At 43.2% G+C, this 27,947-nt stretch overlaps 1 protein-coding gene, 1 long non-coding RNA gene and 1 other non-coding gene across 6 annotated transcripts in view; 1 reads left to right on the forward strand and 2 right to left on the reverse strand.

The window, feature by feature from the left end:
- LOC118972312 (uncharacterized) overlaps positions 1-27,947 on the reverse strand; it is a 44,231-nt gene that overhangs the window by 11,698 nt on the left and 4,586 nt on the right. The window lies entirely within an intron of this gene.
- Positions 1,959-27,578, forward strand: PGAP4 (post-GPI attachment to proteins GalNAc transferase 4). Of its 4 annotated transcripts, none has more exons than XR_005061216.2 (4): positions 1,959-2,840; positions 21,431-23,099; positions 26,125-26,321; positions 27,120-27,578. XR_005061216.2 is itself a non-coding variant. In XM_037017689.2 (2 exons), the coding sequence occupies exon 2, from the start codon at positions 21,517-21,519 to the stop codon at positions 22,726-22,728; it is 1,212 nt and encodes a 403-aa protein (XP_036873584.1). In that variant the 5' UTR covers positions 1,959-2,526; positions 21,431-21,516; the 3' UTR covers positions 22,729-25,491. The 4 variants fall into 4 exon arrangements, 1 of the variants encoding a protein (XP_036873584.1); XR_005061217.2 differs by having other exon boundaries at positions 26,125-26,236; XR_005061215.2 differs by having other exon boundaries at positions 26,125-27,578.
- On the reverse strand, positions 4,513-4,616 carry LOC118972319 (U6 spliceosomal RNA). Its single transcript, XR_005061225.1, has one exon. It is a non-coding gene; the product is annotated as a U6 spliceosomal RNA (small nuclear RNA).

Raw genomic sequence — 27,947 nt, forward strand, 5'->3', positions numbered from 1 at the left:
GAGGTCATTCCACACCTCTTTCCAGTGACCCTCTTCTTCCAGGACTGTTTTCAACCAAAGCGCACATCGTCTCATGGTTCTGATACTATCTCTTTCTGGGCCATTTGTGTTTAAATATGTTTCTGGAAGACTGAAAAACATTACCGAACCAAAGTAACAGCTTTCTAGTGAAGGCTTTTGTGCATTGAGAGAGATCGTATCATTAACGTGAATAAATCTCTATGTGCTTACCTGATGAAATATATTGCTGCTTCTCTTCCCTTCACAAAAGAAACATGCTTCCTGTTGCAGGGCTTGGGGGTGACCCTGAAGGCAGGGACATATTTACATAACATGCTTGAATGAGTAGCGAAGACCTATATGGGGTGGGGGGGATATTCTGCAGTCCCCATTTGGAGACTGAGTTGGCTTGAGACTTCACTGCTCTTTTAAGAAGTGACTAGAGTTTAGTTTTAGGTAGTTTCATTCATATGTGAATGAAATAAAAGTTACAATTTATGACTGACCACATCTTCAAATACTATTTAAATTAGCATTTATTATATACTTAGTGAATTCTTAGCATTTTCCCAATGAACACTAAGTTACTATGTTCAGCTATCACCTAGTTATGTATAAGATCTTTTATTTAGCCTCTATGGTCTATTAACTAAATGGTTTCTGAGAGATGAGTCTCAGAAATGCTTTCTCAATGCATGAAAGCCCTTCATTAGCAATTACAGCCACTTTTCAGATACCTCCCTCATGATTCTCTTCTACCTTTACCCTGGTCTCTCTCCTAAAGATTCTGCAGAGTGTTGGAATTACAGGGTAGAACCAGGAGTTCATAATCATTCATTTGTCTTTCATGTGGAGAAGAATAAAGGGAGGAGATGGGGGTGCTGGGATGGAAGTACCAATTATGAGAGATGATCAGGGACAGCAAGGGAGCAAGCTATATGGAAATGCAGAGAATGTTCCAAGCAGAGGGAACAGCAGGTGCGAAGGCTGGGAATGGGTTTGGCATATTTGAGGAACAGCAGGAGCCCAGTGTGGCTTGAGTAGGGAACAAAGGGAGAGAGTCACAGAATAGGAAGCCAGAGCAGGAGCCAGCAGCCAGCAACCACATCCTATAGGACCTTGCTGACAATTGTAAGAATTTTGGCTTTTGCTTTGAGTGAAATATACCCAGGTCTGATCTGCCCCTAGAAATTATGTCTGATGCTCTTCAGGAGAAACAACAGAATCCATAAATGGGGTGGTCTGGGTCCTATACACAGAAAAACAGCCACCAACTAATAAATGCTTCAACTTATTAGGTGCCGTTTACATCTAGAAGATGCCACGGCAAATGAGCTCAAGGCTGGGCTAGATGCTGTTACAGTGCCCTGAGCTTCTGGATACAGGTAACATATTCCATTTATCACAGGTAAAATCTAAAAGCAAGAGAAAGAGCAAGAGGTTGTATAGCGTGGGAAAAAAACAAGGGCTTTGGACACAGGAGAAGCCTCCGTAGACGAAAAAGACCTAGATTTGAATCTGAACTCTGACACTTACTAGCTGACTGTGTAATTTTATACAAATCAATATCCCTTCTGAGCCTCGGTTTTCTTAAAGTGGAGTAATAACACTCACTTTCATATAAGATTGTTGTGAATACTAAAAGAATGTGAATTACGTGTTTTGTGCAGTGCCTAGCCAGAAAACACTGCACTATTAACTAGTAGATTAGACTGACAAGCTCTGTCACTTGGACAAGATCATTCCTTTGGCCAAACCTCAATTCTTCCATCTGTAAAATGGGTATGATATTACGTATCTTCAAAAATTAAGGGTTAGGGATGGGTACTGCTTCCGACTCAAATGAACCACCAAAGCCACTCTCGGGAGAGCCTGACAGGTAAATTCAAAGAGCCACACACCTAAATTCCATGCCTGACTAGGTGATTTAGTTAGACAAAACCTTTCTGCTTTTTAATAAATATTTAAATATTTCTGGCTTTTGGAATAAGGGTTGCACTTGGCAAATTATCTCAAATATTTTGTCATTTGCAAACGGGGGATGATAATCTCTAAAGGACAGGAGTGAAGTGAGGGCTAAAGGAATATTCGTAAGGTACCTGGCGGGGTATGATAGGGAATTGGGGGTGGAAAATGGTGTGCGCTCTTATTTCGAATGGCAGAAACAAATCCTCCCAGCAGAGAAACGCTTGTCGGCCAGCTCCGGCTGTGAACAGCGCAGAGACCTAATCCTTCCAGCATTTCAACTTCGTTTGCCCTGAGCCTGCCTTTCCCTTTCTGCCCGACAGTTGGCGCCTATTACTGTCCTTTTCTTCCCAAACTGGTTTTCCGAGCTGCGGTCGCTGGGCCGCTCTCAGGTCACATGGCCCGCCGGAGCGAAGGGAACCCACACCAGAGCCGAGCCGCTGGGGGAAGCGAGGCATCTGTGCGCCCCCAAAGCGCGCTGCGCCCGTTCCCCCGGGGCCTGGGAGTCCGGCGATGGCTCCTTCATGGGGATGAGCCAGCCGGCCCAGGCGCCACCAGAGGGTAGGTTTCCGCCGCGCAGGATCTGTTCAGCCCCGTTGGCTTCGTGGCCGGAGAGACACCGGAGCGCGGGGACGAGGAGTAGGGCTGGCCGTTGCCAGGGCTGGCGCAGTCCGGGAGGGCCTGCGTCCTCGCCGTACGGCCCGGCCGCTTCCTGCCGGAGGGCTGCAGGGACCCCAGGAGGGCGTCCCTCGCGCGGCCCGGCCGGCGGCAGCTCAGAGATCCGTTAGCGTGGCGGCAAGGGCCCCACCCCTCGCGCGCTTCAGCCGCTGAGCGAGGCCGACCGGAAGGCGCGAGCCGGGAGCGTGCGAGCCCAGGTAAGACTCCCTGCTGCTGACCAGCCTGAGGCTCGTCTAATGGCCGCCGGCACACGGCGACGGTCCCTCAAGCGTCCGCCCGATGGGCCCTCCCGGCGCGCCCGCAGCGCGCTGCTGCGGCTTTGGGCTTCCTCGGGCGACCTCGCAGTCCGGGGGCGGAGAAAGGGCCACCGGGCAGAGGAAAGCCTTCCTCCCAGCTCTCGGAAAGACCAGTTGAAAGAAGCCAGCGTGGATCGAGACAGTAGCCTCTGCCTACAGGCGGGGAAACTGAGGCCCGAGCGTTCCGGGGACTGCACAAGGTCATTGGCAACCACTAGACCCGGGAGTCTGGTGTTCCCGCTCCCACCCTGTCCAGGGGGAGAGTTAGGACCACGCCGGCGTGCCTCGCCTCTTCTCGGCCTCTGGGCGCGGGTGTTGCGGGTACCGCACTGCGCCCGCCTGGTCTGGGAGCAAGAATTCCTGCTGGGTGGGTGTGACCTGGGCATTCCCTGCTGGTCCTGTGCGCACCGCAGGGCGGCTCCGAGGATGATCTCACTATGCGGACAGCAGCAAAACCTGCAGGTGTGTGTGCGTGCGCGAACGCGCGTGCGTGTATTTCTCCAGAAGAACTGACCCTTGTAAGAGGGAATCGCTTTTTTTAGGGCTGCATTTCTAGAGTGCACTACATCAGGTACTTTAGGAGGTGAGGAGAGAAAACTATGGGTGTTTAACACCTAACGTTATTAAAATTCTTAGAATTTTTTTAAAGGATAAGCTTATTTGCAAACATTCAAGAAACAAAAATGTAAAGGAGAATGTAATGATAACTTACAACTTCATCTTCTAGATTGTAATATTTTCTGGATAGCTTCTTAAAATGTTCTCTGCATACACCTAAACCAATAGCATAGACAAAAGCATTACCTTGTCTTAATTTGCGTGTATGGTTACCAGGGAGAATCAACACCTTTTCCTGGGTGTAATGAATGGTCTTTTGCATTTGTGTGGGTGAATTGACTATGAGTTCTTCTTCCCTCTTTACAGTTGGAGTGTCTTTCTGTTCCTGGTTTTTAAACACTATATGTCATACATTAAAGTAGTAATTATGTCATCTATGTTATACAGTCTTTCCTTTCTGCTTAATATTTTTATCAATTTTTTCATCTTTGACCACTTACAAATTTAACTTTTTTTTAGTCAAATCTGTTATTCTTTCTCTTTATGTTTTTTGCTTGAGGATCTCACTGAGAAAGGCGTTTTCTATAAATATTCTCTGGTATTTTCTTTGGGTAGTTTTAAGCTTTTGTTTAAAATTTTTAATATGGAATTTATTATAATTTAAGTTGTAAAGTGGAGAAATAATTTACTTTTCTTGAATGGTTAGCCAATTACTGCAAAAGCTGTTAAGTCTGTTTTTTACCCCTGATTTAAATTATTATGTAATTGTGTCTGTGGATTTTTGCATCTATTTATCAGCATATGTTGGTGCCAGTGCCTTGATATTCTAATTACTGAAGTTTTATAATAGGTTTAGTATCTGGTTAGGCAGATTCTCTCTTATTTCCTCAGTATCATCATTTTCCTGGCTTTTTTAGAAATCAGTTTTATTGAGGTATAGTTATAATGCAATAAAATATACCATTTAAATGTATGTTTCGATTAATTTTGTCAAATGTAACCACTACCACAATAAAAAATTATGGAGCACTACATAAACTTGATGTCTTCATTGCACAGAGGCCATGCTGATCTTGCATATATGCTTCTAATTTTAGTAGATGCACCAGCAAAGTGAGCATTTCCTAGCAGTTTTTATTAGCACTAATCCCAGATGATCTTTGCTTTGGTGAATTTAACCAAACTGTCTCTGCTCCACTGAAAGAAACACACAAAACCGTGTTTGGATTTCTACTGGATTTTTGCTAACGAGTGACAGTAAGGGCCCTTGAGACTCCTGGTCACCATCCCAGTGCCTGACACAAGCCTCAGGAGTTGTTGACTTGAACGTTGAATAATGATCATAAAAGAAATACATGCTCTTTGCAGAAGTGGTGAAAGCAAAACAGGAAACCTCCACACCCCATACCTTCATCTCTCCTTCACTAAATAGTACTCCACACATACATTTTATTTATTTAAAAAAAATGATCATACTGTGATTTTTCTACAATTTGCATTAATGGAGTTCACATTTTTCCCTTAAGAGACTTTTAAAATCTGCTCAGTTCGCTGTTAACAAATCGCCATAGCTGAGTGGCTTAAATGCAGGAACATTTATTTCTCACAGTTCTGGAGGCAGAAGGTCTGAGGTCGGTGCCAGCATAGATGGGTTCAGGTGAGGGCCCTCTTCCTGGTTTACAGATTCCACCTTGTCGCTGTGTTCTCACTGGCAGAGAGCAGAGAGAAGAAGCAAGCTCTCTACTGCCTCTCATAAGGATACTAACCTCAGTGGGAGAGTTCCAGTGGCATGATCTAATGACCTCCCAAAGACCTCATTTCCAAACACCATTGTGCTGGGAATTAGGGTTTTAAAGTATGAATATTAGGAGAATACAAACTTTCAGTCTATACCTGAGACCTAGCTAAAACCTTTTAAATGTCAGTATATTTACTGATATGCTGATACATAAACCTTTCTTTCTCTTTTAATGTCTCATATCATCCATAATTATCTAAAAATCTCTTCCCTGTTGCTGGGCATTTACTTTCCCTATAGTTTATCCTTCCTTTTTTCCTATCCCTCCTACTCTCCTCCCCTTCTTACTCTCTTTCTTAAGTATTACAAACAAAACTGTCATGAACATTCCTTGTCCATCTTTGGTAGTATGTGGTGGCATTTCTGCAGGGTAGAGTCCTAGAAGTAGAATTGCTGTGTCAAAGGGATGTATCCATAAAAATTTTGTAGGTATTGTCCTATCTTTCTCTCCAAAGGTTGCACCAGTTTATATGAAAGTGCCCATGTATTGAACTGGGTCACTCCCTCTTAAGGTAAATTGAACTGACATTAAATATAGAGAAAGAGAGTTTTACCTCTTTTCATTAGTGAGGCTTTCCAGCTAAGAAAATGGTATTTTTCTCCACTTATTATTTTTAAATGCCCTTCAGTAAAATTTTATAGTATGTGTGTATATTCTACATATTTCTTGAATTTATTCTTAGGTATTTTAGGTGTTTTTTTCCCCCACTTTGGACTGGGATCTTTTGCCGTGTTACTTAACTTGGTGATTGTCTGATTAGATGAAAGCAGTTAGTATGTGTGTATATATATGCATAAATATTATTTTTACATATTAATTCTGTTACCAACCACATCCTGAAAGTCTGTTACCATTTCCAATTGTTTTTCAGCTGATTTTCTTGGGTTCCCAAGCTATGCAGAAACAATATTGTTATTGGTTAAGAACATGAGCTCTTGAACCAGTCTGCCCAGCTTCATATTTGGCCACCCACTTAAAAGCTTTGTTAATATTGGATACAGGTTAATTGTGCTTTGGTTTTTTTTCAGGTATAAAACTGTCATAAAAAAATAATACTTTTCATATGCTTCTTAAGAGAATTGATGAGATGCTTTGAACACATAAGTGCTCAGGAGACATTTACGAATGACTTTACCCCACACATTACGTGACCCAGCTCTTTGATACTCCCGGTTTTATACCTGAGGAACTGAGGCCCAGGGAGGTCAGATGACTTGACTTTGGTCATTTTATTTGCTCGAACATCAAGCCTCTTCAGTGCATAGAGTATTGTGCTGGCTCTGTGAGGAATACTATAGATAAATCAGACTGAATCCACTCACAAGGGATTTTTAAGTCCAACTGGGGTGTAAATAAATGGTCAGGGACCATAAATAAAGCCATGAAGGCAGCAGGCCTTGTGGACAAAATGGGTGTTGAAACAGAATACTGTTTGAATTTCCTGTTTTCAACTTGGTAGCATTTATTTTTTCATTGAAGTGGGATTAGTTCCCTTGCTGTTTGAGAGTTGCTGTTTTGGTCAAAAGAAATAGATGTCAGATTCTACTACAGAACTTGGTTATGTAGTAGGAGCTTAAAAAGTGGTAGCTATGAATAAATACAGTCTAAAGTAGAAAGTGGCCCCAGCACTTGAGAAAGAAAGATTATTTCTGATTGGGGGAGATCAGCATTGGCTTTTGGAAGAGGACCCTGTTGAGCTGATTCTTGATCGTTGATTAGCCTGTGTGAGGAGGGGAAATGGGTCTGGAAAGACAGTGGGAACTGGATTTGAAGAATCTTGGCAAAGAATTTGGGCTTTATTCTACAGTCATTGGGAGCCATTGGACAGTACTACAGAAGAGTGCCATCCTCAGACCTGTGTTTCGGAGGATCAGATAGATGCTGGTAATGTAAGACACCATCCTCATTTGTACAGTGTCTTGTGTCTGTTGAAGGGCTTTCATAGCTGTTGACTCATTTCATCTTCACAGTGCCTCCATAGATGAGATGTTTTTTATTTTCATGTTTGGCAGAGAGGCAAAATAGTCTGAGAGATCAAGTGATTTCTTTATACAAATGACCTAATTGGTGAGTGTTGGGACTCAGAACTGGACCAAGAGCTTTTGGATTCAAATCTGCTGCTCATTCTGGAAGTCAAAAGCCTCCTTAGGAGCCTGTTGCTCTGAGCAGGCCTGGAGGTGATGAGTACTAACTAGGATGTGGCAGCGAGAAGGGCCTGGCCCTTGGGAGGGGAGGAGAGAAGAGGGGCCTAAGAGAGACCGTGGGGCGGGCGGGGGGGAAGAACTGCTAGGACTTGGGAAGTGACTGGATGGGAGTGAGAACTCAGAACTTTCTGGTCTTTTGGGCCTCAGTGCCTGGGAGAATGGAGGTGCCATTCACATAAGAGGGCTGACTTGGGAAACATGAGCAAGGGTTTATCTCCTGACTCCCAGCCAGGTGTCCTGCCTCCCATACTCCTAGGACCTCTGCAGCTTAATTTTCAGAAGCTGCACTAAAATATAACTGTCATTATCACTCCACATATTCATCCTAGCCCTATCTCATGTTCATTTCTTGGTGACTCTCTTTTTCTCTCTTCCTTGAGCTCTGCATCCTAGACATGGTAACAGGCATAATCCAGTTTAGGAAATGGTTTCAATGTGCACTTGCAAGGCATAGTTAAGAATTTGTTAATCATCATGCAACAGAATTGGGACTATAACGCTGTGGTTACCTGGCCACCTCACAGATGCCAGCCAGTCTACAACATCGCTGGAGCTGGCGACATCACAAAGCAATCAGAGTGATAATAAAGATATAACCCTCCTCTGTCCCACCCAAATGATTGAGCTGAAAGTAGAAAATGCCTTCCCTCAAACTACCAAAGGAAAAATCCCATGTTTTCAGGCCTGTTTCTCTGACACCAGTTATCTTAAAACCAGATCAGTAAAGTGAAATAAATTATTTTGGTGGTGTTGGATATCACATCCCGCTGTGCAGCAGTTGGGTAAATCCTTTAAGAAAATATTTTTAAAAAGCAAACAAGGACATAGTCCTGAATGCCCACATAACTCCATGTGGTTGGATTTTAGGCAAACTAATCCTCTGATCATTGAATGAAGGATCTCATCCCAGCTCCCATGGCCCAAGGTGGGTCTGCTAGATTGCATTATCATTTAAGATATTTTCTGCCCCTCCCTGGAGAGACATATGTTTCCCTAATCATTGACTTCAGGCTTGGCTGAATGTCTTTTAGGTACAGGAAAATTACATGACTTTACTTCTTACAGGAAAATTACATAATTCTGCTCTGTGGAACTTGAGTTATGTAACTTGCTCTGGTCAGTGAAATATAGGTGGACATGATGTGTGTCATTTTTGAGTTGTAGCTTTCAGAGTCTGCTTGGGGCTCACCATCTGTTGTTTTCCCCTCTGCCATGAAACCAGCAATGTTCAGGGAAGAGGCAGTTCTGTCTCCCTGGGTCCTGGAGTGCAGATGACATGAAGCAGAGCCACAATTGACCCATAATGGACAAGTAATATGAGCAAGAATTAAACCTCAGTTCTTACAAAGCCCTGAGATTTGGGGCTCATGACTGTAGCCTGTCCTGACTCATGTAGTGCTTAATGATATGGGGACCAGATGCCTTGTGAGCATTTTAGAAATTTCTCAGACTCTGAACATATTGCTAGAGACTTTCTTTTTTCCTGAGGGCTTAGAAGTTAGCTTGCTGGTTTTCCTTTCTATTGAATCTTCATTTTTCCCTTCCTCTGCTCAGGGTAAGGAATAAATTTTCCTACCCCTTTGCTTTGGCCAGTTCATAGTGGACCTGATTTATGCCATAGGTAAGCCAGGCTGTTAATGTACCTATATATTCTGACTCTTACATAGCTACCAACCATTAAAAGCACGGGCCCCGGTGGCTGTTTCTTCTTCAACTTGACCTGGAATAAAAGGTACATGGAATGCCCTATTTCTGACCTGGAGTCTGGAGCTGAACCCAGCTGAGCCACAGCTATCCACAGACGTGTGACCAAGAAGTGCACGCTGTTATTGTAAGCTCTGAAGATCTGGAGCTTTTCATCTCCCCAGCAAGAGCTCATCAGTGTAGGCAGGGACCATGGATTCTCTGAACTGAATCCTCTCCTTCCCTGACCGTCACTACAGTAGCAGTCTCACAACCATATTTGAAAGCATATTAGCATTCTGAGATGCTAATAATTGTACTGCCCCAAATTGGGAAATTGCCTGGGATTAAAGGTCCTGTCTATATCAGCACTGGGTGCTTCAGTCCCTATTCCACCTGCCAGAGAGGAGAGGATCAGGAGCCTGGGGGAGGGCAGGGCCAGAGAGCAGCAGGACACGGTGGCTTGCTTAGGCCTGATGTCTCCTTAATTCCTATTGCCCCACATAAATAATGAAATATCAGGAAAATCATCATGCTTGCTTTGTAAACATAGCTTCAAGAAAGTCCTCTCCGCCTCTATTTACCCAGAACATACAAGACTCTTTTTTACAGGAGTTCTAGAGCCAGCCCCACAAGCACACCAGGTTCCTCAGCAAGAGACTGGAAAATAAAGCAGGAAACCATGGACTGGGTGAACTTGGTGCTTTCACAGCCTCTCCAGTCTTATCCGGAATTAAGAGTGTGCTCAGTTTGTTCATTTAGTAAATATTTGTGGACTCACCATGCATCCAATAGGTAGGTGCTAGGTATCTCCGTGGTGATTAAGACAGAAAGCTCGTTGTCCACCATGGGGTCATCTTCTCATGTAGGAGACTGACCAAACCACAGGCTAGGAAAGAATCTAGCAAATTACTGTTGCAGATAGCAAATGGTGGGAGGGGAGTGATATTTATGTTAAATATATTAAAAAATTAAAATTTATTTTTTGTAAGTTAATACCTTTAAGTTAAAAGGTATGAACAGTTCTTTAGTTAAGAGTTGCCATCCCATCCCAGACCCTAAGCCACCTAGATCCCCTCCTCCAAGACAACGTTGCCCGCCTCTTGTATATCTTTCCAGAGAGAGCCTATGGATACAGACACATGCATGGATATAAGCAAGAGCATCTGTGTATAATTCCTCCCCTTTTAACATAAAGCTTCTTATAATGTAGTTTCCTATATCATCTTAAACTGAAAACACATCTCAAAAATTTTCCACATCTGTATGCAGTTTACTTAGTTTTTTAAACCTGTTTTTTCTTTTAAGTGAGAACACTTAAGTTCTGCTGTCTTAGAAAATTTCAGTTATGCAATGTGGTGCTTTGGCTATTCAGGGTCTTTTGTGGTTCTATACAAATTTTAGGATTGTTTTTCTTATTTCTGCAGATTATGCCATTGGAATTTGAATAGGTATTAAATCTGTAGATCACTTTGGGTAGTATGGATATTTTAACAATATTAATTCCTCCAATCCATGACTAAAGAATATTTTTCCATTTATTTGCATCTTCAATTCCTTTCAGTAATGTCCTATTTTTCAGCTCTTTTACCTCCTTGGTTGAATCTATTCTTAAGTATTTGTGTGTGTGTGTGTGTGTGTGTGTGTGTGTGTGTGTGTTTGATATCGTTAATGTACAATTACTTGAACACCATTATGGTTACTAGACACCCCCCATTAACAAGTCCCCCTCACATACCCCATTACAGTCACTGTCCATCAGCGTAGTAAGATGCTATAGAATCCTTACTTTTCTTCTCTGTATATAATGCCTTTCTCGTGTACCCCCGCCGGTACATTATGTGTGCTAATCATAATGCCCTGTTTTCCCCCTTATCCCTCCCTTCCCACCCATCCTCCCCAGTCCCTTTCCCTTTGCTAACTGTTAGTCCATTCTTGGATTCTGTGAGTCTGCTGCTATTTTGTTCCTTCAGTTTTTTCTTTGTTCTTATACTCCACAGATGAGTGAAATCATTTGATACTTGTCTTTCTCCGCCTGGGTTATTTCACTGAGCATAATACCCTCTAGCTCCATCCATGTTGTTACAAATGGTAGGATTTGTTTTCTTCTTATGGCTGAGTAATATTTCATTGTGATATGTACCACATTTTCTTTATCCATTCATCTACTGATGGACACTTACACTGCTTCCATTTCTTGGCTATTGTAAATAGTGCTGCAATAAACATAGGGGTGCATTGGTCTTTATCAAACTGGGCTGCTGCATTCTTAGGGTAAATTCCTAGGAGTGGAATTCCTGGGTCAAATGGTATTTCTATTTTTAGTTTTTTGAGGAATCTCCATACTGCTCTCCACAATGGTTGAACTAGTTTACATTCCCACCAGCAGTGTAGGAGAGTTCCCCTTTCTCCACATCCTCGCCAACATTTGTTGTTGTTTGTCTTTTGGATGTTGGCCATCCTAACTGGTGTGAGGTGATATCTCATTGTGGTTTTATTTTGCATTTCTCTGATAATTAGTGATGTGGAGCATCTTTTCATGTGCCTGTTGGCCATCTGAATTTCTTCTTTGGAGAAGTGTCTGTTCAGATCCTCTGCCCATTTTTTAATTGGCTTATTTGCTTTTTGTTTGTTGAGGTACATATCTCTTTCCATAATTTGGATGTCAAACCCTTATCAGGTATGTCATTTATCAATATATTCTCCCATACTGTAGGATGTCTTTTTGTTCTACTGATGGTATCCTTTGCTGTACAGAAGCTTATTAGTTTGATATAATCCCACTTGTTCATTTTTGCTTTTGTTTCCCTTGCCTGGGGAGATATGGTCATGAAGAAGTTGCTCATGTTTATGTCCAAGAGATTTTTCCCTATATTTTTTTCTAAGAATTTTATGGTTTCATGACTTACATTCAGGTCTTTGATCCATTTTGAGTTTACTTTGGGTATTGGATTAGACAATAATCCAGTTTCATTCTCTTACATGTACCTGTCCAGTTTTTCCAACACCAGCTGTTGAAGAGACTGTCATTTCCCCTTGTATGTCCACGGCTACTTTATCATATATTAATTGACCATGTATGCTTGGGCTTATATCTGGGCTCTCTATTCTGTTTCACTGGTCTATGAGTCTGTTCTTGTGCCAGTACCAAATTGTCTTGATTACTGTGCCTTTGTAGTAGAGCTTGAAGGTCAGGGAGCGTAATTCCCCCAGCTTTATTCTTCCTTCTCAGGATTGCATTGGCTATCCAGAGTCTTTTGTCATTCCATATGAATTTTAGAACTATTTGCTCTTAGTTCATTGAAGAATGCTGTAGGTATTTTAATAGGGATTGCATTCAATCCATAGATTGCTTTAGGCAGGATGGCCATTTTGACAATATTAATTCTTCCTAGCCAAGAGCATGGGATGAATTTCCATTTATTACTGTCCTCTTTAATTTCTCTCATGAGTGTCTTGCAGTTTTCAGGATATAGGTCTTTCACTTCTTTGGTTAGGTTTATTCCTAGGTATTTTATTTATTCTTTTTGATGCAATTGTGAATGGAATTGTTTTCCTGATTTCTCTTTCTGCTAGTTCATCGTTAGTGTATAGGAATGCCACAGATTTCTGTGTATTAATTTTGTATCCTGCAACTTAGTTGAATTCAGATATTAGATCTAGTAGTTTTAGAGTGGATTCTTAAGGGTTTTTTATGTACAATATCATGTCATCTGCAGACAAGGACAGTTTGACTTCTTCCTTCCCAATCTGGATGCCTTTTATTTCTTGTGTTGTCTGATTGTTGTGGCTTGGACCTCCAGAACTATGTTGAATAAAAGTGGGGAGAGTGGGCATCACTGTCTTGCTCCTGATCTTAGGTGAAAAGTTTTCAGCTTCTCACTGTTAAGTATGATGTTGGCTGTGGGTTTGTCATATATGGCTTTTATTATTGTTGAGATATTTGCTCTCTATACCCATTTTGTTGAGAGTTTTTATTATGAATGTATGTTGAATTTTGTCAAATGCTTTTTCAGCATCTATTGAAATGATCATGTGGTTTTTGTCCTTTTTGTTGACATAGTGGATGATGTTGTTGGATTTTCAAATGTTGTACCATCCTTGCATCCCTGGATGAATCCCACTTGATCATGATGGATGATTTTTTTGATGTATTTTTGAATTTGGCTTGCTAGTATTTTTTTGAGTATTTTTGCATCTATGTTCATCAGGGATATTGGTCTGTAATTTTCTTTTTTTTTGTAGTGTCTTTGCCTTGTTTTGGTATTAGAGTGATGTTGGCCTCATAGAATGTTTTTGGGGGTATTCCCTCCTCTTCTACTTTATCCAAAACTTTAAGGAGGATGGGTATTAGGTCTTCACTAAATGTTTGATAAAATTCAGCAGTGAAACCATGTGGTCCAGGAGTTTTGTTCTTAGGTAGTTTTTTGATTACCAATTCAATTTATTTGCTGGTAATTGGTCTATTCAGATTCTCTGTTTCTTCCTGGGTCAGTCTTGGAAGGTTGTATTTTTCTAGAAAGTTGTTCATTTCTTCTAGGTTATCCAGTTTATTATCATATAATTTTTCATAGTATTCTCTCATAATTCTTTGTATTTCTGTGGTGTCCATAGTGATTTTTCCTTTCTCATTTCTGATTCTGTTTATGTGTGTAGATTCTCTTTTTTTCTTGGTAAGTCTGGCTAGGGGTTTATCTATTTTGTTTATGTTCTCAAAGAACCAGCTCCTGCTTTCATTGATTCTTTCTATTATTTTATTCTTCTCAATTTTATTTATTTTTGCTGTAATCTTTATTATGTCCCTCTTTCTACTGACTTTGGGCCTCATTTGTTCTTCCTTTTCTAGTTTCGTTAATTGTGAGTTTAGACCGTTCATTTGGGATTGTTCTTCTTTCCTGAGGCAGGCCTGTATTGCAATATATTTCCCTCTTAGCATGGCCTTCGCTGTGTCCCACAGATTTTGTGTTTTTGAATTATTGTTGTCATTTGTCTCCATATATTACTTGATCTATTTTAATTTGGTCATTGATCCACTGATTATTTAGGAGCATGTTATTAAGCCTCTATGTGTTTGTGGGCTTTTTCATTTTCTTTGTGTAATTTATTTCTCATTTCATACCTTTGTGATCTGAGAAGCTGGTTGGCACAATTTCAATCTTTTTGAATTTACTGAGGTTCTTTTTGTGGCCTAGTACATGATCTATTCTTGAAAATGCTCCATGTGCACTTGAAAAAAATGTGTATCCTGTTGCTTTTATATGGAGTGTTCTGTAGATGTCCATTAGGTCCATCTATTCTAATACGTTGTTCAGTGCCTCTGTCTCTTTACTTATTTTCTGTCTGGTTGATCTGTCCTTTGGAGTGAGTGGTGTGTTAAAGTCTCCTTAAATGAATGCATTGCATTCTATTTCCCCCTGTAATTCTGTTAGTATTTTTCACATATGTAGGTGATCCTGTATTGGGTGCATAGATATTTATAATAGTTATATCCTCTTGTTGGACTGACCCCTTTATCATTACGTAATGTCCTTCTTTGTCTCTTCTGACTTTCTTTGTTTTGAAGTCTATTTTGTCTGATACAAGTACTGCAACTCCTGTTAGTTAAATTAAATATCTTTTTCCATCCCTTTCCTTTCAGGCTTTAGATTCGTGGTTATCAAAGGTTCAAGGGTAATTCCCTTACTATCAACAGTCTAATTTAATTCACTTCATATGCTATTACAAACACAACCTAAAGGTTCTTTTTTTTTTTTCCTTCTTTTTCTTCCTCCTCTCTTCTTTGTATGTTATGAGTCATATTCTGTACTCTTTGTCTATCTCTTGGGTGACATCTACTGAGCCTTAGGAATACTTCATCTATAGCAGTCCCTCCAAAATGCACTGTACAGGTGGTTTGTGGGAGGTAAATTCTCTCAACTTTTTCTTATCTGAAAATTGTTTAATCCCTCCTTCAAATTTAAATGATAACCTTGCCAGGTAGAGTATTCTTGGTTCAAGGCCCTTCTGCTTCATTGCATTATATATATCATGCCACTCCCTTCTGGCCTGTAAGGTTTCTGTTGAGAAGTCTGGTGATAGCCTGATGGGTTTTCCTTTGTATGTGATCTTTTTTCTCTCTCTGGCTGCTTTTAATAGTCTGTCTTTATCCTTGATCTTTGCTATTTTAATTATTATTTGTCTTGATGTTGTCTTCCTTGGGTCCCTTGTGTTAGGAGATCTGTGCAACTCCATGGCTTGAGAGACTATCTCCTTCCCCAGATTAGGTAGGTTTTCAGCAATCACCTCCTCAATGACACTTTCTATCCCTTTTTCTCTCTCTTCTTCTTCTGGTACCCCTATAATGTGAATATTGTTCCATTTGGATTGGTCACACAGTTCTCTCAATATTCTTCCATTCTTAGAGATCCTTTTTTCTCTCTGTGCTCAGCTTCTTTGTATTCCTCTTCTCTAATTTCTATTCCATTTACTGTCTCTTCTACTACCCTAATATGCTTTTAAATCCCTCCATTGTATGTTTCATTTCAGATATGGAATTTCTTAATGATTGAATCTCCAGCTTAATTTCATTCCTAAGTTCTTGAATATTTTTCTGTACCTCCATAAGCATGTTTCTGATTTTTATTTTGAACTCTCTTTCAGGCAGATTGGTGAGTTCAGTTTCATTTGACCCTTTTTCTGGGGTTTGTGAGATTCTGGTCTGAACCATGTTCTTTTGACATTTCATATTTCTGTGTGGTGCCCACTAGTGCCCAGAAGCTCCAGTCTCTGGAGCTGCTCAGCCCCTAGAGTGAGGTTGAGGGTCATAGGGGAGTGGAGCTGGTGCCTGGGATGAGGAAAGATGTTTCCTGATTCCTGTCTGTGGTGCCTGTCTCCAGTATCAGAGCCAGTGGGCCAAGCACACAGGTGTAAGCCTCTGCTTTGCATCTCTAGCTGTTGTAGGCGGGGCCTCCCTCTGGCTGGCCTGATGCCGGCGCAGTGACTGCAGGTTTGCGAACTGGTGCCTGCAGGCTAGGAGGAAGGTGCAGCCGGCTGCGTGTCACGATGGGGTTCTCAGAGCTGAGTAGGCAGCCAAGAGGATGTGGCGCCTGAAGCTCCTCAAAGTCCCAACCAGCTGGGCAGAGCTCACCCAGACAACCTTGTTTAGCTCTCCCCTCCCCCATGCAGCAAGCTCCGTGCAAACCCCACCCCATCAGCAGCCCTCTCTCTGTAAGGAAGCCTCTCAGACCGTCTGCCTTTCCTCTGATGCAGAGTGGCAGGTGTGGATCCCCACCTCCACAAATGGCTGGAATATCAGTCTCTCAAGCACTCTGCCTGTACCAGCTCCCCAACATCCAGAGCACCACACAGTGTAGGTTTCTGCTTCCAAAGCAGATCTCCAGGGCCAGGTGTTCAGCAGTCCCAGGCTTCCACCCCCTCCCCACCTCCGTTTCTCTTCCTCCCGCCGGTGAGCTGGGATGAGGGAAGGGCTTGGGTCCCACCAGATTAAGGGTTTCCTAAGTTACCCTGTTTCATGAGGTTTGCTCTGTTCATGAGGTCTATATGCAGTCTGGTTCAGCCTTCTTTCTTGTTGCTGTATTAGGGTGAGTTGTATCAATTAACTACATTTTCATACTATTTGTGGTTTTGGGAGAAGTTCTCCATCTCACCTCTCATGCCACCATCTTGAATCCTTCCTTCCAGGAATTGTCAAGTATTTTATACTTTGTGATGCTGTTATAAATATGATTGTTCTCTTAACTTTTCCTTGTTAATGTAAAGATAATCCAACTGATTTTTGTATTTTGATCTCATATCTTGCAACTTACTGAATTCATTTATTGGTTCTAATGGTTTTTTAAAGCATGTATGGTTGGCTGTCAGAGCCAGCCAACGATCTAGGGGCCCATCCCTCAGGTGGCTGCCACAAATGCTGGGGCAGCAGGTGTGTGTACAGGTTCCTTCCAGAGATATGCTGATGATCTGATTGGAACAAGATCATTGGAGGAAGCCCGAGGGAGAAGGTATGGGCAGTGCCCCCCAGCTCCCAGGGCTGTGAGGAAGAGAGGAGGAGAGGATGGCAGCGGGCTCCTAGATAGCAGCCAGCTCCTAAATTGGAAACTGGATCCTCAGCCAGCAACTTAGAAAGTATGTAGTCTGTTTCTACAGAAAGCCTGGGAGATGGGTGCTTTTTGCCTGCTGCCTCTGCACTGAGCCCTGGGGGAATAGCAGTGGCAAGTGCCCACATCCCCATTAAGAACTGCTGCTTTTCTTCACTATAGTCCTGTTGGTCTTGCGGATGCAAGTCCCACCAGCTTTCAGAGCTAGGCACTTTGGGGGCCCTCCCTCAGGTGGGAGTCTTAAAAGTCGGATCTAGTTATCTGGTCCAAACCCTTCACTCCTCAGGGAGAAGCTGGGAGTTGGGAGTTCTCTTCCAATTGTATGGCACTGTGCTGAGGGTGGGGTTTATGGCGAGAGCAAGCTGCAGCCTTTCTTACCTGTTTCAATGTGGGATTTTTGCATTTGCCCTGTGTGTAGGTGTCATTCAGTTAGTTGCTGGATTTCTCTCGGAGGCACTCCCTCCTGGTGTAGCTGTATGTTCCAGGTGTCCGTGGGAGGAGGGAAGGTCAGGAGCCTCCTATGCTGCCATCTTGGTCCCTCCCTGAGTCTGCTTGCTTTAATGAGTACTTAGTATTCCATTCTTGGGATGCATTGTAATTTATTTGACTCACAGTCGATGGGTACTTGGCAATATTTTGCTATTACAAACAATGCTGCAAGTCATTTCTCAGACATGAGAATACATAACTAGGCAAGAATGTTAGGAATGGAATTGCTCAGTCATTAGTAGTTTTGTTAGATATTCCAAATTAATTCCTCAGAGGTTGTGCCTATTTATACTCCCATTAGCAAAATACTTGAGTGCCTATTTACCAGGCCCTACTTTCACATAGGCCAGGGGCGGCCTCTCTAGGGGGTGGCATTAAAAGATGAGAAAGAGCTATCTGCCTATGTGAAGAGTCAGGGAAGGTGGGATTAAGAATCTTCCAGGGGGAGGGAGTTGCAATAGCAAAGCCAAGAGATGGCAACAGTTTCTTAGCAAAGGCAGTGTTCTGAATATGGTCATCATGTCTAGAGCTGTCTTGTTGACTGGCCACATGTAACTGTTGACCATTTGAAGTGTGGCTGGCCTGAATTGAGATATGCTATAAATGTAATATACTGGATTTCAAAGACTTGGTATAAAAAAAAGAATGTGAAATATTTCATTAATAGTTTTTTATATTGGTTTCATGTTGAAATAATAGTTTCGATGTCTTTTATTAAACTATATTATTAAAATTAATTTCATCTGTTTCTTTTTACTGTTTTGTGCCTGCTAGAAAATTTTTAATTACATATCTGGACAGTGCTAGTCTAGAACAGGGTTCATAACAATGGGCTGCAGGCCAGATTTCCTGTACAGCCTTTTTTTATGTGGCTGGAGCACTAAAAATAGTTTTTACATTTTTAAAGAGCCTGAGAAAAGAAAAAGTTTAAGAAGAATGTACAACAGAGATAATTTATGGCCCAAAAACTCTAAAATATTTACTGTGCAGTCCTGTACCGAAAATTATTGCCAACTTCCCATGTAGAACATACTGAGAAAGCGGGAGATATTAGAACAAGATGACAGAGGATGGCAGGGTCCAGATAATCAAGGGCCTATGGATCATGATAAGAAGGTTGAGAAAAGAGAAATGGGGAGCTAAAGAAGGGTTTTAAGCAAAAGAGTGATGTGATCAGATTTAAGTCTTTATGTAATGATTGTGTGCAAGTGCACACATGCTCACACACCTGCACATACACTCTTTAAACATCCCACCCCTGGACTCATCTGGACTAAAGAGTGTCACATTTTTCCTTTACCAGAAGCTGGCACTGGAAGAGGGTGTTGAAGGAGGGGTAGCAGTTTTACACCAAACACAGAGCTCTGCATTGAAATCATAATCACATTGTCATCTTAACATTTAATCTGTGCTTTGCATTTTCCAAGCTACCTTCCTTATCTCGGTGACTGTATTTTCTTCCTTCTTCTAGGAAGGTACAGATCTCTTGAGTACTAGCAGGATAGGGAGAAAACAGGGTGAGCAGAAAGCTCCCTGAAGGATTCCATTCCAAGGCCAGCTTACCAGGAGTGTGAGCTCAACCCAATTTCAGTCCTTGGCTTTCACCAGTAGTGAAAACTGGTGAAGCCGTGTGCATGTCAACCATGTGATTTATTAACTCCATTGACCTAAGCCAATTACAGGAAGAAGCAACCAGTCTGGAAGTTCACAAAAACAGCAAACTTGTGTTGCATTCTATTCAAACTTCTCCCTGCTTACTTCCCTCTTTGGTATTATCTAGATCTCTTACTGGTACTGAGATAGCCTGCCCCACCTCTATGGTCCCACAGTATAATCTTCTTTTGTTGCTGAAATAAGAAATATATCTCTACTTCCTTGAATTACTATGTCATCATACTATAGAGAGAGGTTTGGTAATTCTATACAACTCTAGTGGGCCGGGCAGGGCAGGCTAACTGCTATAATTAACAAGCCTGAAAATCATTAGTGGTTCCGGACAGTTTATGTATTACAACATGCTAGGTTGGCCAGGTGCTGGGAGATGAGCAACGGGAGGGACCCCTGTTCTATGCAGTCATTCAAGGACCCAGGCTCCTGCCATCTGGTGGCTCCACCCTCCTCTAGATCTACCAGAGCTGGCCATTCAGTTAGCAGCTATACAAAGAGAAAGTGGAGAAGGCACATTTGCTCTCAACCACCTTGGCCCCGAAGTCACACCCATCGTCTTGCTCACACTACTGGCAAGCCCTTGTCACATGACCTCACCTGGAGAAGACAGGCGAGGGGATGTGGTCTTTCTGTGTGCCAGTGCTCAAGAAGGGGAGAACATGGTAGGCAAGCACTAGAGACTGCACCACAAAGCCTCAGCAGTTACCTGGGCAGCCCTTCCTTCAAGATGCTCACCAGCTAGGCCATTTTCTTATAAATGTGTGCAAACTTGATTATGCTTCCAAGGTAAGAGGTTTATGTTCTAGTCTATTGACACCATTTAGCTTTGCATTGACCTTTCTGGTGTTTTACTCACTTTGTGCAGAACTGAAGTTCTATTTTTTTGTAGAACTTGTCTGTTTTCCTTCAGATCATTAGGCCTGCTTACTCCTAAGATATTACTTCAGTTTTGTAGACATGGATATATTTTAATGGTAGTTTTTCTCTGCATTATTTTGCTCTGTAACACATTTCATTTTTCTAGTTACCATGTGAGGTAGGTATTATCATCGCCATTTTAAGGGAAAAGAATCCAAGGTATGGAGAGGCAAAGTGACTTTCCACCCGGTGAGTGGCTGAGCTGGGACGCGGGCCAGTGTGAGCCTGACCTCAGCCTGCACCCTGCCCTGAGCCATCACATCACACAGTAGTCCTTTCTGAACCAGGCTGGGGGCACTCTCTCCCATCTTCATCTCTGCCTATCCTTTCCCTCTTTCACTGAAAAGCTGTTATGGGTCTTCCTTCAAATATTTCCTCCCCTCTTGAAGTCTGGGGCTCTAGAGTTCACTTGTGTATGGGATATCCTGTTTCCTATGGTAATTCTGTAAAAAAAAAAAAATGGGAGAACACCCTGGATTAAATTACAACACAATTTTAAGTATAGTTGTGTGAGATTAGGGAAATAAGAATGGAAGATGTTGACAAAGACATTTCAGAGAATCCTAAATGGTCCTTTTCTTGTTTGGGAAGTACACAGGGAAGACAGTTTTCTGAAATTGCTATTCACAGTCAGCCAAGTCACACTCTCTGAAGTGCTATTCACAGCACTTACTGTGCACTTACGTTGGCACTTAGTTTAAATGTGTATTTCCTTTATGTCAAGACTTGCTTTTTTTGTGTCTGTTTTAAGAACCCATGTCTGTGTAGCTGCTGAATTGAGGTAACGATCTTACTAGCCTACCTGGAGATGTTCTGCACATGGTAAACCTAACTAAGCATCTGTAGGTGTGCAGACCTGGTTGGGAACATGAAGATTTCATTACTCATAGAAATAATGAAAGAAACTCCAGAGACCATTAACAGATGCAACCAAACAATAGTGTACTAAAGGAAATACTTCAAAGTCTCTAGTAGTTACACAGCCTAGCATTAGAATTTCTGGGTTGATATGTGCTAAGTTCTATTCCTGAATAATTCCAAGCCTCTTTACCATTCTCTGCTCCCTCTCTTTTTAGGTTTGACTCATGCTGATCTAGGCCTGCATTCCAGGATGACTTATTCTTGGGACCAGACCTGACCAGAAGTGGAGCGCATCTGCCTCATGAGCACATCTGCCTCTCCAGCTGCCATGCTCCTTCGGAGGCTGCGGCGGCTCTCCTGGGGCAGCACTGCTGTCCAACTCTTCATCTTGACGGTGGTGACATTTGGCCTGCTGGCCCCTCTGGCCTGTCACCGGCTTCTGCACTCTTACTTCTACCTGCGCCATTGGCACCTGAACCAGATGAGCCAAGAGTTCCTGCAGCAAAGCTTGAAAGAGGGTGAAGCTGCCCTCCACTACTTTGAGGAGCTGCCCTCTGCCAACGGCTCGGTGCCCATCGTCTGGCAGGCCACTCCCCGCCCCTGGCTGGTCATCACCATCATCACTGTGGACAGGCAGCCTGGCTTCCACTACGTCTTGCAGGTGGTGTCCCAGTTCCACCGCCTTCTGCAACAATGCGGCCCCCAGTGTGAGGGGCACCAGCTCTTCTTGTGCAATGTGGAACGTAGTGTGAGCCATTTTGATGCCAAGCTGCTGTCCAAGTACGTTCCTGTGGCCAACCGCTACGAGGGCACTGAGGACGATTATGGTGATGACCCTTCAACCAACTCATTTGAGAAAGAGAAGCAGGACTATGTCTATTGCCTGGAATCTTCCCTGCAGACCTACAACCCAGATTATGTCCTGATGGTGGAAGATGACGCAGTTCCGGAGGAGCAGATCTTCCCCGTCTTGGAGCACCTTCTGCGGGCTCGCTTCTCCGAGCCGCACCTCAAAGATGCCCTTTATCTAAAGCTCTATCATCCCGAGAGGCTCCAGCACTACATCAACCCAGAGCCCATGCGGATTCTGGAGTGGGTTGGTGTGGGCATGTTGCTGGGGCCCTTGCTAACCTGGATATACATGCGGTTTGCCAGCCGTCCGGGGTTTAGCTGGCCCGTCATGCTCTTCTTCTCCCTGTATAGCATGGGTCTGGTAGAACTGGTGGGCCGGCACTACTTCCTGGAGCTACGGCGACTGAGTCCTTCCCTGTACAGCGTGGTCCCTGCTTCAGAGTGCTGCACCCCAGCCATGCTCTTCCCTGCCTCTGCGGCCCGCCGGACCCTCACCTACCTGTCCCAGGTGTACTGCCACAAGGGCTTCGGCAAGGACATGGCACTGTACTCACTGCTGAGGGCCAAGGGGGAGCGGGCCTATGTGGTGGAGCCCAATCTCGTGAAACACATCGGGCTGTTCTCCAGCCTGCGGTACAACTTCCACCCCAGCCTGCTCTAGCATGCCAAGAAATGCCTTTCTGAAGTGGCCAGTCAAACATTGAGCTCTTTTCTTGGACATGGTTACTTGTGGATATTTCATTGTTCAGTGTTGTAGGGATGTGGGCACTGGGACAGCTGAGTGACATACAAGTCCAGAACCTTGGCTTCGGTTACAGGCAGGAGCAGCAGGTCTCCACAGGTCCAGACCTCGCTCCCTCCACACAGCCACACTGCCTCATGCAGCCTGACCCACCTACTGAGAGGGCTCTAAATACCAGTTAATTATCCGATTGTTTCAGCTCTCCTTTATCGTAGAGCTCTTGACTGCCAAAAAAATTGTGTACAGTGATGTGACTGTTTTAGGAATTTAAGGGTAGCATTTGGTGAAAGGTGAGAGCCTTTTGATTAATTTCTTTCTCACTGGGCATGAGAATGGATGTATATTTGGAGTATATGTCCAAAGAGGCAGGGTCACGTTGATAGATTCCATTTGTTTCCTTGACCTGGTATAATCAAAGCCGTGTGGTGCCAGCATCTTAGAGGCAGGACATCTGGCTTCTGTTAGCTGGCATTTTCCTTTCCACACATCTGTGGTGCACTGATAATCAGTATTGTTAGTGAAAGCTTCAAGGCACAGCAAGATCTGGGAGTGCCTTCTGGGTTGTCGAAGTCAGATTATGTTCAGTAGTAATTTAATATTTGATATTTCTATCATATTCTGATTATTTGAAAATTGGATTTTGCAGAATGATAAAGAATGGGTGAGTTCTTTGCTAATAGCATAACTTTTCCCTAACTTTGCTGGCTAACCACACACCCTCATTTCTCTTCTTCAAGGTAGTATGAAGTTACAGAAGAAAAAGCGTGGACTGTGAAGTCAGAAGACCTGAATTTTTATGTCCAACCTCGGCCATGTGCCAGTAATGTAAACTTGGGCAAGTCATAACCACTTTGAGTCTCAGTTTCTTCACCTGTAAAATGGAAACAGTGATGCCAACCTTTTAAACTTGCCTTGAGGATAAAATGACAATGTATGTAAAACACCTAGCAAGTGCTTACCCATAGGAGGTGCTGGTCAAATATTAGTTCTTTTCTCCCCTGTAATAAGCACAAAAACTCGAATATATTTTGAATGAAGATCTTACTGATACTGTGTAAAGTATGAGGTAGGGCATAGGGCTGACACTCTGGAGCAGCCATTTCAGGACCAAACCCTGCTGGCATAAAGGCTGACTTTTCCTTGTGACTTTGAAGGGTATGCAGCTCAGCTTTCATCTAGCCCTGCCTCCAGCCAAGCCACAAAATACTGTTCACTCAAACTGGAGATGATCTGAGACTCCTCTTGAGCTGAGTCCCAGACTAGCTTTTCTCAAAAGTTGCAAATAAATGTCCTTTGATGAAACTTATCAAGCCAGTGGCCAACAAGCTCCTTATGAGGATGGATGATGGTACCTGTTGTTTCCATGCCACGACTTCCATTTGCTTTTGAATTCCCGCATGAGCTCCCTTTGCTTTTCCACCCATGAACTCTGAGAGGGTGTTGGGGTTCGTCACCAGGCAGATGAACAGACTGAGGCCCAGAGATGTTAGACCACTTCTCCAGGTTCACACTGCTGAACAGCCACAGAGCCAGGTCTGGAATGTAGCTCTTCTGACTTCCGGTCCCTGTACTTTTTTTTTAACCACATCTATGTAGTCAAATTCTTTTTTGTAAAATCTGATGGTAACCTGAACTAAATAACGTCTCTGTACGCTAAGATGGTGGAAACTCATTGTCATGCTGGTCATGTTAGCGTGTGTTGTGTTGTTCTCGTGAGCTGTCTGTATATCCTGGAATGTCCAAAGTGATCAGAGTTACTAGAGGACTCAGTGAGATGTTCAGATTCTACTCCTTCCTTCTGCCCCTCCCAGGAACTGTTACCTCCCCATGTTCGAGAACAGCAACAGCCCCAACCTAGAACACTAAAATCAGAGTTTGTTGCCTTCATGATCGGATCTCCTCATGAAAACTTGTCGGTTAATAACAGAAGAGTCACATCCAAACTAGCCAAGCCCAAGATAGGGAATCATTGCTGGTTTACATTTCTGCTCTTTCTAAATCAGTTGCCTGCTGCATGCAGACATCCCTCCCTTAACTCTCTCATTCTGCATGGCCCAGGCCATCTTTGCCCTGTCTAATGATTTCGTTACCTACACACTAAGACGTCTTCCCCCTGATGTAACTAGAGCCTGCCATCCTTGGACATTTTCTGCAGATGCAGGCTCTTCCCTTCTATCCCCACCCAGTTCTAGATCTTCCTCCCTTCTGTCCCTCAAGAGTCTAGTTTTTGTATGCTGCCCTTGATTAGGACAGCTGACAGCTTTACACCAAAGCTGAAGTCTGTCATTTAATCTGAAGCAAGAGGGCTAGAGGAGAACTAAAGTCCTCCTCCCACATCAAGGGACACGAGTCACCAAGAGGACAAAGGTCTCAACTGTTCCCTCACCTTTCAGAGTTTAAATCACTGTCAGGCCTAAGAAGCTCCCTATTGTGACTGAGTGTATTTGCATAGACATATCTGTTCAAATAAAAGCACCAGTTCCACTGAGGCATCCTGAGAAGACTTGTCATTCTCTTTTGTTGCTATGGATTTTTCTGATGTGGCGCATGATGTTGAACACACACACACACACACCACTATGGAGTCCCAAGGTGGCCATTCAAAAGTATGGATTGTTTGCTTAAAAATTCAAAACTGATTTTGTTGTATTTCTTAAATAGAAACACTGAAATTGTGTATTATTTTTTATTGTTGCTTGAAGAAAAAATGGTGAGAATACTACAGTGCAACTGGAGACTACAAGTAGGATTAAGTAATGATAGGATTAATCTAATTTACCTTGGAAACACTCCTCATCTGGGAGAACGTGTTTAATTGGTAACTTAATTTGGGTGGAGAGGCATTCTAATTGGAGTTGATTACTGTGGGATTTTTATATACACTACGATGCATTGTGAGTTACAGTAATACATGACCTAAAACGGTAATTTTAAGTCAAATCATTTGGATATTTTTATCCCAACTACAATGAATTTGCCGAGAAATGCTCCTTAACTAGCACTGTTTTTCCTGGCACAGGACCAGGAAATGAGTGTATAAAGTGAAAGAGAGAGAGAGGGAGGAAGGAAGGAAGGAAGGGAGCAAAGTGGGACAGCCTACATAGAAGTAATACTGGAAAATGAGAACTGGGATTGGGGAAGAAAACGTAGGAGACAAGCAAGGAGCAGGAGTCAATGAGAGTTGGTGATAATATACCATTTTGACCCCTGTAAAAAGGACTTTTTAAATTTGCATTTCAGGCAGAAGGAATGGTAAGTACAAGAAGGAATGTCTTACATCACCACACAACTATTTTTTTTTATTTGTCGTTACAGTTTTCAGTGTGTGTGCTGGGGGCTGGACGTGCGGGTCTCAGTGTGTCCCTCGGGGGAAGGCTTGGTTTCGGGCTGCAGCTGCCGCAGCTGCCGCAGCTACCTGCTCTTACTGGTGAGAATCACCCGGCAGGGGGGCTCCGGAAAGGAGAAGGGGCAACCTCCACACTGTGCCCATGAACTCTTCCCAAGTCATATGGGTGAGTGGGTAAGATGCTTTCAGCCTGATCATGTAGCCCTGTGTGGTAGGAGTGGCCTTCAGCAAAACATTAATATAACACAGACCAAGAACAGAGAGGTAAACTATTCCCAGAGCCTGGATGGGAAGGACTCTTTAAGGATCACTTTCTGATGCATCATTTCTGGTGTCTTTTATATTTTGTTAGTGTAGCTTTGTTTAAATAGGAACAAGCTGAGCCTTCTGAAAAACTCATGTACAGGCAACATGTTAGAAGAGACAGGAAAAAAGAAGAGGAAAAAATTCTTGTGATCATTTTCTTTTTAAATCTAGCTAAGCCATTAGTAGAAATACCCCAATCTGCAGAAACACTCCTCTGTGTGAAATGGAAAAGGCTTTGAAGAAATTAGAATCACATTATCTTTCTTTTTACCAGTAAACACCAAAGGAAGAAACAAACTGTTTCAGCCAAATTAATCCCTTGTCACACTTAAACATTAATCTTCACACCAAGGCAGACATACATTAAAATTCAGAATTGGATCTCAGGAGCCCTTTCAGATGGGTAAATTTTGTCCCATAAAAAACACCAGGTGTCATGTCTCACCTATCAATCTATCCTCGGTGAGTTGCCTACTGGGTAACAGGTACTATGCTGAGCGCTGGAGCCAAAGGTGAGTGAATAAGGCATGCTTGCTTCCTTTCAGGACCTTGGTGTCCAGGGGGAGTTAGTTCAGTGAGGTATGCTGGGACGGCCTGGGGTGCTGTCCATAAACTGCCTCAGGCCTCTAATTATCCCACTTCCTCTACTCTTCTGCAGCCTTTTGCTGAGAGCAACCTGGTCCATCAAAGAAGTCTACTAACAAAGGAAATGTTTGACCCAAACATTCATTTACAGAAACAACTGACCCCCAGAGAACGTGGCTTGCCCAAGGATGACACACCTTTTTTCTTTTGGCCGAGACTTGCCGCACCTATCTCAAAACAAAATGAAGGGAAGCCACAGTGTAGGGAAGCCCCCCACCCCACCCCCCACTTTCCCTACTGCTCTATAAGGACTGCTGTCCGCTGCCTCACCCCGGACATGTCTGGCCTTGAGAAACCTTGAAAACAGCGTGTTGTACCCATGAGTAAGGAACTAGCTAAGGGCCTTGAAGGCCAGACACCTGGCCATGAAGGCCACACGCATGCATGTCTTCAATGCCTATGTAACCACGAATCAGCACTATAACAGTATAAAAAGTACACTGTATACAGAATAAAGTGGCTTTTTCTGAGCACCCTCCATGGCGACTCCCGCCTCTTCCTCTGCTTTTTGCGTCGCCCCAAGACCTCAACGGCAATCCCCAGGCCCCGACACCCACCCAAACTGTTGTCCTGTCCATCTCATCTTGCTACCAAAAGCTTGCTGGTCCTCAAGTAGAGAGAGGAAAGTGAGGGTCACACTGACTCACTCCCTCAGGCTGGGAACTAAAGATCTCCTGCCCTTTCATTGCTCTGGCCACGTCTCAGGCCTTCGGGTTTCATGTGTGATGTCTGTTCTCTCCAAGGCTCCTGTCCTCCACAGCTGACTGCACGTGAGAGCCTGTCTCCCAGAGTTGTCTGTCCTCATGGGAGGACTAAGCTCACTCATATACGAGTTGTGAGC

This window comes from Manis javanica, chromosome 2 (genome assembly GCF_040802235.1).
Source record: "Manis javanica isolate MJ-LG chromosome 2, MJ_LKY, whole genome shotgun sequence".
Classification (NCBI taxonomy): Eukaryota; Metazoa; Chordata; class Mammalia; order Pholidota; family Manidae; genus Manis; species Manis javanica.